An 11,936-nucleotide genomic window follows, 5' to 3' on the forward strand; every position below is an offset into this window, starting at 1 on the left:
CGCTCCCCGCAGCTGAGAGCCCGTCCAGGAAGAGCGATGAACACTGTCTTTGGCCCCGTATGAACCAGGGATTGGTCCCTGGCTGTGAATGGCTTTGAACAAGTACAGGGCCATTTGGAGTCAGGTTCATCCCATGTGTATTGGTGCCTTAGGCAAGCCATTTTTGTCTTGCCTTTCCTCGCTACCGCACTACCTCCCAGGGCCTTCAAAGTGGACACCTCATAATGTCCGCTCCCTTGGTTCCCCCAGGGCCAGTTTCCACCTGCTTTCCCCTCACTAGAGCACTTGTGTTCTCACTTGCTTTCTGCCCAGTTGGACAGCCTCCTCCTAATGCACATTTTGGGGATGAGCTCCAAAAGTACTTGGGCTTCCGGCCCCCCGCTTTTATTTAAAATTGGGGATAACACTTGCCTGCCTTGCATGGGGTATTGTGAAGTTTAGTTTCATTAATGTCCCCAAGACACCTGGGGATCCTTGGATGGAAGTCGCTCTAGCATCAAAATTGCCCTCAAATTCTTAGGACACTGTTGGCATTAGACAAATAATAAATTATTTTATTTTGAGACAATGCAGCTTCAACAGGGACATCCCCTAAGAAGTGGGAGGAAAAGAATAGAGTCAGGACAAAGAAAACACGCATCATAGAGCCTTTTGTACAAACTTCAGTGCGTGCATGCTCTCTTGCAGTCAGCAGGTTACATATGCAGTTCATAGTCTTGCCCCCAGAAAGAGCAGAATTTTGAACTTCAGATCAGGTGACTTGTGGGAAGTTCAGGGATGTGCAGTCAGGAGAGAATATCTAGGGGAAGTTAGAGACCCGGTGTAAATAAATTACAGTCTGAAAAACACCGAATGAGTTGGAGTCCAGTGCATCTCGAGTCCTACAAGGAGTATATCGCATTAAACTTGCTATCTGTCATAACAACCATTTCAGCAGTGATCCTTCAAAGCACTCATCTGTTCTGAACTGTCTGATTTTGATTCATCCGATCAGCACACTCGGCAGGCTCCATCCCAGAGCCTTAGGCCACTAGATTAAATTACGTCATCTCTACATGGCTCCCAAGCTGTCAAAGCATCTCTTGGGCTAGGACTTAGAAGCCTGCTCAGCAGGGTCCTGTTCCGCTAACGTAGCCCTTTAATTGAGGATGACGCACGGGTGGATTTTAATTATTTCAGGCTGGTGGATTGCAGCAGGAATTCTTGTTTGTTTTTACTCTTTGAAATTGTTCTGAATGTCGGTGACCTCAATAAAGTGAACAGAAGGTGCTAGCGTTCCTCGCTGTCAAAATGTGAAATCTGCACAATCTTTCTTCTTTTCTTTTTTTTTTTCCCCTCCCCACGTAAATAATGCAATGGAGGTGCATTTCCCCTCTTGCTGGATATCTACAACTATGATTTCAGGCTTCAGCATCTGCAAGGCTAGAGTCTTCCAAAACATTGCATGCTCTGTGTGTAAAGAGAAGACTGGAGCTGTTTGTGCAGTGTACATATTGCATGACCTTTTCCCACAATGTGGGCATGCAGTGTGCTGGCTATTGCTCTGCTGGAGAGAATTAGACCTGCCCAGTTGTGTGTAATGGTATCTTTCTCTAGCAGCTGGGGACCCACAGAGTTTATAAGCCTTAGTATGATTACAGATAACGGGCAGGTTCCATGGTTAAGGCATTTGGGCTTTACGCAGGTTGAGTTCTCTCCTAGCTGACATCTATAAAGCCTAAGGAGTCATAGGGCCAGTTTCTTAATGGTTCCGCTGCATTGACTTCAGTGAGACCACACCGGTTGACCACAGCATGCTCTGTAAAGGATGGTTACAGACTCCGTGTGGCCACTGATTTATTACACATGTCTGCATGATTATCTTTGCTCTGACCACTCACCAAGGGCGGCAAGTGGGCAGAGCTACAGACCTCCCTGTGTAATTGTACCTTTCAAATTGAAATTGTGGGTGAAGTTCTGTTCCAGTCCAGTGATGTCAGGGAAATGGGAATTCCCACATGGACAAGCTGAGTTTTCCAAGTATTTGAACTAGTGAAGGAAGTGTCTCTAATTATCCACTTCAGCTGCTGAGGTTTGGATTAGAAGGCTTTTCTCCAGGATCACCAGGCCATATATAATGGGAGTAAATTGATACCTAGGAAATACAGTAGTTGTTTTTTTGGCTTGCATGGAGGAATGCGTTTTAGTTAAACATGCTGCTAAAAGCGTGTTTGAGATCTCTCTAACCATTCACTTCTTCTCAAACCCACAAGAGCCCTGAGGCGTTGCCTGAAATGTTTTACATTACATCATCCAGAGCCTTTTTAGCAATAGGCTTATTTATTTCAAACAGCAACATACAGATGTTGTTCTAAGGAGAAGAGAGAGATTTGCTTTGTGTCTGTAGTCCAGGTCCAATAGAGATCCCAGGGTGATTTTAATAAGCCTCAATAATATTCTGTCTTGTCTAGGAGCTATAAAGTGAACCCACTGAGCTAACTAGGTCAGCCTGAGAATGATAAATAAATGTAGAAAAATGAAAATCACTTTGTGCCTTGGAAACGAAAAGATGTGATTGGAAGTGTCATGCTTTGGGTGTCTGAGCAGGCATCCTGAGAGCCATATTCTCAAATAAACTGCTCTTTCAGAATAGCCAGGTGGAATTATTTTAACAGCGAAAAGGCAGAGAGGATCTTAGACATCTAAATTATTTGTTCTATACACACATGTTGTGACCGTACCTTAGAGAGTAGCTGACTCAGTACAAGGAGCACAAGCTCTAGAACCCTACAAAAAGGGAATGTTTGCATACATGAAGGATTACACTTTGGAAGCATTGGGCAGCTGATAGAATGTGCTACAAAAGCTGTGTTGTGTAAAGCTTTGTCATCCCATGGCAGAAAACATGCAGAATATAGACGGAGTTTTAGGTATGGCTCTATATGGGCCCCCAATTTCAGCTGCGGTTTCACGAGGCTGCTGGAATACAAATAATAATTAATAATAGTATGTATGAATGTTCTGACAAATCAGAACTTTATAACTGATTTTATGACCAGTACAGCCCTTGAAACTCAATAAGAATCTTGAGAGAACATCTGTGTATGTGCGTTACCCAGTATGTAATACCTAGCCAAAAAGATTTTTGTTTCTTTCCATTTATAATGACCTGTGTCCATAAGGGTGATCAAATGTTTGTTTCACCAAGTACCTTGGGCAATGCTGGAAGCCTGGCTGATCAAATTCTGTAGATGAGATGTAGCTCACTACACTGGTATTGTGAATTGACTCATTAATTCTTGAGAGATGAGTTATTTCAAGAACCAGAGTGATTGGAAACTGGCCCAATTTGTAATATTCAAGCAGAAACACATGAGACCTTTCCATTTTGAAATAAAAAGTTACGCTTTTGTCCTTCTGAATTCTTAGAAAAATCTCCTTAACATCTGTTCAGGGGGACACTTTGCTCTCTTGTCCTGCAGGGAGACAATGCTTTGAGCAAATGGCTGGGAATCTAGGCTCCTGACTTCTATTTCCAGTTCTCCCATTGCCTCACTCTGGCTTTGGGCAAGTCTGTGTCTCGTTTTACCCAGCTGTAAAATGGGAGTCATCCTGACACTCTATATCTCGGGGGAACACCCTGCACCCCCATGTTCATCCTTGTGTATGATTGTGTGGTATCCAGTGCAAAGTTTATTATGTCATGTGTCTTCGGAAGGCTCATGATGCACCGAGCAGTGTTGCTATAATGATGTTATAGTTGTAATTTCATGTATATAGTTATGAGGCTGAAAATGTGTCCTCATGGCTTAAAAGAAGCCCAGGCAAAACTCGCCAGAAACAGAGGGGCAGTTTACATCTCATCAGGCATGTATGAGACAAATCCAGCCCAGCCTCACAGAACTGGGGTTTGGTCCTGCTTTGAGTAGGGGATTGGACTAGATGACCTCCTGAGGTCCCTTCCAACCCTGATATTCTATGATTCTGTGAACAAAGGACACTGGCCTAGGCAGCAACAAAGGATCTGTTGGGCTCTCGAGTGAGTCACCCCCTTTTCCTTGGCCAGTTTGGGACTGACCCTGAAGGGGGAGCAAAGCCAAGAGAGAAGAAAGAACATGATAAAAGGGAGAGACGTTTGCCATGCTCTTCCTCTCTCTTCCACCTCCATCTACAGACACCGCCCCCCAGCGACTGAAGCGCTGATGAAAGGGGAGAGCCTGGCTGAAGGGCAACCAGTCAGCCCAGAGGTGGGCAAACTATGGCCCGCAGGCCACATCCGGCCTGTGGGACTATCCTGCCCAGCCCTTGAGCTCCCCACCGGGGAGACTAGCCCCTGGCCCCTCCCCTGCTGTCACGCCGCCACGTGGGCCATGCTCTGTGCAGCGGGGCCACGCACTCCTGCAGGGCAGCATGGCAGCATGTCTGGTCCGGCTGGGCGGCGCGGCTGCCAGACATGCTGCTCTGAGGGGCATGGTAAGGGGGCCGGGGTGAGGCGTCCTGGGGGGCAGTCAGGGAGCAGAGGGTGGTTGGATAGGTGTGGGAGTCCCGGGGGGCCTGTCGGGGCGGTTGGATGGGGTGGAGGTTTGGGGCGGGGGAAGTCAGGGGACAGCGAGCGGGGGAGGGTTGGATAGGCCTGGGAGTCCCGGGGGGCCTGTCAGGGGCGGGGGTGTGGATAGGGGTCAGGGCAGTCAGGGGACGGGCGGGGGCGTTGGATGGGGGATGGGGCCCCGGAAGCGGGCAGTTAGGGGTGGGGGGTCCCGGGAGGGGGGTGGTCAGGGGACAAGGAGCAGGGCGGGGTTGGATGGGTGGGGAGTTCTGAGGTGGGCAGTCGGGGGGTGGGAGGGGGCGGATGGGGGTGGGGGACAGGCTGTTTGGGGAGGCACAGCCTTCCCTACCAGGCCCTCCATACAGTTTTGCAACCCCAATGTGGCCCTTGGGACACTGCAAGATGGAGGTTCCTAGGGTTATGTCTGGGACTGGAGATACTGGCTAGTGTCATTCGGTTGCAAGTAGCTGGGAGCAGCTTACATGCCAGAGGCTGTGCGTGAACAGCCCGGGAGTGGGGGTTCTCACAGCAGAGCAGGGTGAGGCTGGCTCCCAGAGTCAAGGATTGGAGTGACCTAGCAGATCACCAGTCCAGATAACACCAGAGGGGAACGTCACAGTCGTAGCACTGTCTTCCTCACAGAGATGTGGGACTTGATATTAACATTCTAAAACTGATTATGAGATACTCATGTAAAAGGTGCTACAAAAGCAGTAAGTGTCACTGTGAAAGGTGATTCAATTTGCTAATTCATTTAAGCATATTAGCAACAGGAAAGTATGAATATTCAAGGCCAAAGAGAGATTTGTCAAAGGACGGAAGAAGAGAGAAGACGTGATCGTAAAGATTTGATCCTACATCACTATATCATATTTAGGTTTTATTTAGCTGCTCCATTTACCATAACAAAGGTGTCAGTGGAACTGGCCAAACGATGGGGGGGGAATTGCAAAGACATTATTTGCTGATTGGGGGAAAATGTTGATTAATGGTATCTGACCAAGTATAGAACTGGCTCAACAGTGGGGGAAACTCCATTCACAAAGAAATCATTCCCCAGTATATGGGGGGGAAGATCTCTAGTATCCTGTTTCACAAATACTATTCAGCCCAATCTAGGTGGCAGTGCAATGGATGACAACAGTCCGTATCGATACGGGGCAAGACCCCTCTCATAGCTGCACTAGTATAGTTATATTTTCCATGAAGCTCTAAGACCTAGAATCTCCAGCTGCTTTTTATGTTATATTTTGGTGGTAACAAGGTCCTGTCTCTGCAGCTAGATGACCTGTACTTGATAGCCATCTGCCACCGTCGGGGGATAAAGTCACTGCGAGACCTCACCACTGAGCACCTGCCTTTGCTGAGGAACATCTTACAAGAAGGAAAGGTGGGTGTTATGTCACTTATCTATCCGGCTTCTTATGGCCCTCATCACCTTAGTATATAAGCACCCACCAGGGTCTCTGTTTTACTTGTGGAAAATCAGTTTGGGAACTGCCTCGTTTCCCATCAGCAGGGAATAGCAGCCAACTTCACCCTGCTGATGCTGGCTTCCCGCTAGTGAGGTTTTAGGGAATCGACCTGGGCTGTCATGACAGCTGTTTGCTCAGGGAGCAGACTGGAAAGTGTCTGGATATGCCACAATCTCTCCGCATGGGGTTTTGTCTGGAGCGTTTCATACCCGCCAGCCTACGCATCCTGGGCCTGCATTTACAGTTTCGTCCTCCAGCCGCTCCTGTTCTGCTGGAGACAGTAATTTGATTATGATTAATTTTCTGCTATCAGATGTCACTGAGAAAACAAAAGGTGACTCTTTCTGTGAGACCAGATGTTGGAAATGGGGTCCCCACAGCAGCTGTTACCCAAATGGAAACACAGAGTTGAGGAAATGGCTTAGAAGTGTAAGGATCCAGTTTGAAAGAGCTTTGCCTTTACTGCATACCTGGCATGTTTCTTCCTACCCCAGAGGTGGCTGCAATTCCAGTGATACTGAGTGCTGTTTGTGAAGCTCTTGGGGATGAAAATTGTTAGGTAAATATTAATTTATGCATGAATGTGGCAGCCCTGCTGGACACCACCTAAGGCCTGTTGTGTCACTGTATATGACGTGCCTGGTGGTGCTTCTGTGCTAGAGGGAGAAACTGCAAAGGAAAAAGATAAAATCTAAGTGTGATCCAAGATTTATTCACTAGAGGCCAGATGAGTTAACAGTGGCCCTGCTTGAACTTCAAGCAGTAATAAGGGCTCTGTGCGTAGGAAAGTAACATGTCTCTGTAGGGCCATGGGAAGCATTTTCTGGTTTTCTCTCGTCAATCTCCCTGCTCCCATTGGACATAAGCAGGGAGTCTTCATTGTCTTGCCATCCTGCTTTCCCTCCTGAGGTCACAGCACAGAGCTCCAAAGGCTAATGTGCTCTTCCGTAGTTTTACCCGTGTCCTCCTCGTGGGACAACACAATCTGCAATTCCCAGTTCTGTGAACATGACCCAAGAATAGGAAAAAGGTTTCTCCAGCTTCAGAATTGGAGCCAGGACAAGGATTCTCCATGGCAGACTAGTGCATTTCTTATGCAGGGATGATGAGTTTTGATGACAGCAGCTCATCCTACAGTGGACTTGGCTCAAACTCTTGGTAGTCTGTCTCAAGGCCTGGAGCAGCAGCGTCCATCTTCACTGAATTCAGCCTCCCGCCTGATTATTGTCTCTTGGCTTCCATGTCACTGTATTAGTTGGCCCTATGGAACAGCCATGGAGAGACGATGGATGTAACCCTGGCTGTGACATTACCCATTCTTTGGAGCAGAATCTTGGCACCTGGGCTTGGAGCACTAAAGTCTGAACACACAGTCTGACTTGGAATTGGGATTTTTAGCCAGACTTTAGCCAGATTTTTAGCCAACTTCACCCCTTCTCGCAAAGCCAGTCAATCCTTCATTGGGATTGTTTTTAGCATGTGCTGTATGAGACTCCTCTTCCATTCCTTCCCAACGCTGTAACTATAACTGCCCTGGCTTGAGCCACTAGCTCTGGCTGATGGGTGGGCCCATCGGAGAAAGCTCACTGCTGCTCTGCAGATTGCTGAACTCAAGGGTGGCTGCGAGATATGAAACTCCTGGCTCTAGAGAGGAAAATAGGATGGTAGTGGTTAGAGCAGGGGACGGGGAGTCAGGACAACGCAGTTCTATTCCTTTTTGCCACTCACTTGTGTGATCATGGGCTTCCCCTCTCTGAGCCTCAGCTTTCCCATGTGCAACAGGGGGATAATACCTACTTTGCCAGGGTCTGACAGATGCACTAGGTAATATGTGAAGTGCTTAGAAGAATTGGGAAACATGCCTTAGAGTCTATTTAGCTTACCAAAGGAAAAGTGAAGGAGTGACATGATCACAGTCTGTAAGTACCTACATGGGGGCAGAAATTTGATGATGGGCTCTTCAATTTATCAAAGGTCTAACAAGATCCAGTGCCTGGCTGGAAGTTGAAGCCAGACAGATTCAGACTAGAATTAAGATACAGATTCTTAAGTGAAGGTAACTAACCACTGGAACTACTCACCAAGGGTTGTGGTAGATTATTCTGTCATGGGGTGTTTTTTAATCAAGTCTGTGTCGTACTGGAGGTCGGACTAGATGATCCTGGGGTCCCTTCTGGCCTTGGAATCTCTGAATACAAAGTGCTGTAGAGGTGCTAAGCATTATGACCATGAAACTGCAGAAACTGCCCACTGGAGTTGGGGGACAGTCACTCTCCTGAGTCACGCAGGAGGTTTGTCCCCTGCATTAATAACTTGCTTCTAAATTCATGCCCATTTTTCAGCTCCTGATGATCTTTCTAGGCCCATGATATAGCATGTTCAGTAACAGGGACTTGAGCTTTTTCCCCTTCATTGCACTGGAAATTCAGGAAGTAATTGCATCAGGGAAAGCAGAGATTAATTAAAAGATGGGGTGAGGAATCTTAGCGTTCCCAACCAGCACACGAGCGCAGCATGTTGGAAGGTCCCTGACAAGTTCACTGTCGCTGTTTCTAGCTTTAATTACACCGACTGGTAACAGGATCCTGTAACTCACCCAGCAAACTGGAGCGATAAGTCTGGAATGGAGAACAACAAAAGCTGATAGGATGCACTCTTAAGGGTAAACGTGCTGGGTGTGTTGTCCAGCCCCCACAACAAACAGGCCTCATTATGGAGGTAGTTAATGGGAAGGAGGCAGCCGTCTGCTCTGCAAACCCCCGTTTCAGCAAATGGGCTTGTATGGGGGCAGCTCTGGGTCTGTCTCACTGGTGGCCCTGCGGGGACAGACTCAAGGGACTTCAGTAGTATGGCTCCACATTTATACTAGAGGAGTTGAGATCAGAATCTGGCCTATCATTACCTCTCTCCCTGTGCTGGGGGAGGTGCTGAGCTAGCATGCTTTGCTTTCCTGCCCATGAGGATGTGTCCCGCGCATATGGGCCTGGTGATTTGGGATCCCTGCTGGAGCAGGCATCTGCCTTGGAGAATAAATTTATGAGCGGACATGTGCCACTAGGATCAGCTATGTGCGTGGGGTGGTGGCCAAAACTACTCCCACCTCTGCTCCCACAGTGACCTTCAGATTAGTTGGAGAAACAGTAACCTACCCTCCCTTTCCCCCTGCTCCTCTCTATGTGGTGCCGGGATGCTTTCCCCCACAGCAGACACCATCTCCTCCCTTTCCACCTCCCCCCCCCCACTTGCTCACCTCCTGCCTCCCAGCTTGTATTTTAAACGTTAGATAACGGCTCAGATGCTCAGACATCATCACAGCCTTGACATCTGCTTTCATAAATCCTTTCTGGTAGAGCCCATGCAGTAAGCTCTCATCTCAGTCTGTTTTTACAGCTCTTTCTGTAATGTTTTCACTGCATGGTATGTCTGAACCTAAAGTAGTTCTCCACCCATTTAAATTCTTCTGCAGGCATGTACCTAATGGCCAGTGAGCTTGGCTGGTAATAGGCTTTTGGGCAGGGCTTGGGAGTCTGTTCCCCCCTTTCCTGCCTTTCTAATAAAGCTTTAGTGTGCAGCTGTTCTCTGTCTGCACTGGGTTAGAATTCTCAAAGAGACACTAGCGGTGGATTTACAGCTGGGCGGACTGTCGGCCAAGCATCTAGTATTGCGTGACCCTGTCCATCAATTTGCTTCTGCAGGAATCTGAGAAGGGGAAAATATGTAAAAACGTTGGAGAACAAGTGTGTAACCAAAACCTCGTCTTCTGTCATTCTCAGACAAGACCTAGAACTGAGGGCTTGATCCCTCATAGTCATTACAGGTCCCATGGCACTTTTTGTAAAGCAGGAGTATTAATCCTGTTGTCCTGGCTAAATTCCAGTCGAGTAATTGCATTCTGCTACCTAAATCTTATCCCCCATCCCCTTGCCGTTTCAGCTAGTATTCTGCACTTTCTGTTCTAAATGATCCACAGCATCACTATGAACTCAGCTTTTATATTCCACCTCACAAGTTACTGTATTTCAGCAATTCCTTTGTACAATTTGGAAATTGTATATTTTGAGATCTTTGGATGAAAGGAGGAGTAGTACTGATGTCCATTGATGTTAATTCACCATCACAAGAGACTGGGCTAGGTCATCAGATTTACCAGTGTGCTTCTATCCAGTCCTCTGCCCTTGGATATGATGCTAAAACTTTTCAGTGTATTATTTGGGAGATTAAATTCTCTACCCTTTCTTCCCCAGGAAGCCATATTAAAGCGCTTTGGCGTGGCTGGCTCCCAACTGCGGATTTACCTGCATTACCAGCCATCCTACTTCCACCTGCATGTGCATTTCACCGCTCTGAGCTACGATGCACCAGGCTGCTCAGTAGAGAGAGCTCATCTCCTGTCGGACGTTATTGACAATCTGGAGCTCGACCCCCAGTACTACCAGAAGCGTATACTGACCTTTGCCCTCCGGGCAGATGAAGCCTTGCTGAAGAAATTCCAGGAAGCAGGCAAAGCTTGAGATCCCAGGGACTGGAAGTGGGCTGCTTTTCTACCTTTTTACGTATGGATTATTTTTATTGTCTTTGACTTTTTTTCACTGAATTTTGTAAGGATTGGGATTGTGTTCCCATCACCGTAGTAACCATTCCCTGCATTTCTATCAATAAAATGTTGTTTGAGCAGAGACTGTTCATCCATGTGTCCCATGGAATCATGTCCTCTATGCTCTGCGGAAAGGTTCACCTAACTTCTATGACAAACTAGAAGCTGGTGGGCTGACTCACAGGGCAGTGGATCAAATAAAGCTCCCAACAGCAGCAGAATTTCAGTCCCTTTCTTCAGAGATGGTTTATTTCTGTAAACCAGATCCTGTTGTCCTGGTCCCTTTCCAGGTCCTTTCCCCTGACCCCAGAGTCACCTGCAGGGCTCTCTCCAGCAGAGGTGCTTTGTTGATCTTTAAGGACCATGTAACCTGTAGGCTATCACCTGATCCATGGCCTCAGACCTATCACTTAGGATGTAGGCACCGGCTTCCTCCTTGCTCTGAGGGTGCCCAGTCCCCACTCCACCCCATGCCCCGTCCCCACTCCACTCCTTCCCCCAAATCCCCGCCCCCCTCTTCCTACCCAGTTCTGCCCCCTCCCCCAAGCTTGCTCCTCCCCCTCTTCCCAGAACCTCCTGCATGCCATGGAGCAGCTGATCACAGTGGGTGGAAGGCACTGGGAGCGGGGGGGAGGAGTTGATCGGCGGGGCTGCTGGCAGAGGGGAGACGCTGGGGGAAGTGGGGGAGCTGGCTGCCAGTGGGTGCTAAGCACTCACTAACTTTTTTCCATGGGTGCTCCAGCCCTGGAGGGGAGGGCTTGGCACCTGAGGAGCAGTTTGGGATCATGGAACAAACACATAAGTTGCTAATGTCTGCTAAAATAAGCAGCAATGCAATAGTTAACAGTGCTGACATTTAAATTGTCAACGGTCGGTTTCAGAGTTGTAGCTAACAGATAAATAGGGTGGTTCAGGTACGAAAGGTTTTCTTCACAACACCTTTTTAATGAAATCGCCTGCAAATGTTTGCAGCTGGTGAATGGCAGAATACTCGGGGACTTGCATGTCCAGAATGAAAATCTGAATGTAGCAAACCCAGTAGTCTGTGGGGAGGACAGGGCAACTTGCTACCAAGCGGCAGAGCTGTGGGAGGGTGGAATTACCAACTCAAATCTCCTTCTGACTGCTACGGTAATTTCCTGCAATATCCAGGACAAACCTTATTGAAATAAGTATCTCAGGAGTTCTTGTATTAAAAATTCAAGTGCTCACGAATTATAGTGAGATTGTATGTAACGTCTCTAGGAGGGCGACATGGCTCATGTCAACTCTGGGAAGTGTTATGAGCTTCAGCGAACTCTTTTAAACAATGTGCCAGGTAAGAGTGCACTTCTGGTTCAGT

At 47.7% G+C, this 11,936-nt stretch overlaps 1 protein-coding gene across 1 annotated transcript in view; it reads left to right on the forward strand.

Moving 5' to 3' along the window:
• Nucleotides 1-10,683, forward strand: part of DCPS (decapping enzyme, scavenger) — a 63,892-nt gene extending 53,209 nt beyond the window's left edge. The window contains exons 5-6 of the mRNA XM_077839723.1: nucleotides 5,805-5,915; nucleotides 10,245-10,683. Coding sequence (XP_077695849.1) covers nucleotides 5,805-5,915; nucleotides 10,245-10,511 — 378 coding nt within the window. The 3' untranslated portion in view covers nucleotides 10,512-10,683. The remainder of the gene's footprint in view (nucleotides 1-5,804; nucleotides 5,916-10,244) is intronic.
• The last annotated feature ends 1,253 nt before the right edge of the window (nucleotides 10,684-11,936 follow it).

This window comes from Eretmochelys imbricata, chromosome 22 (assembly GCF_965152235.1).
Source record: "Eretmochelys imbricata isolate rEreImb1 chromosome 22, rEreImb1.hap1, whole genome shotgun sequence".
NCBI classification, from domain to species: domain Eukaryota; kingdom Metazoa; phylum Chordata; order Testudines; family Cheloniidae; genus Eretmochelys; species Eretmochelys imbricata.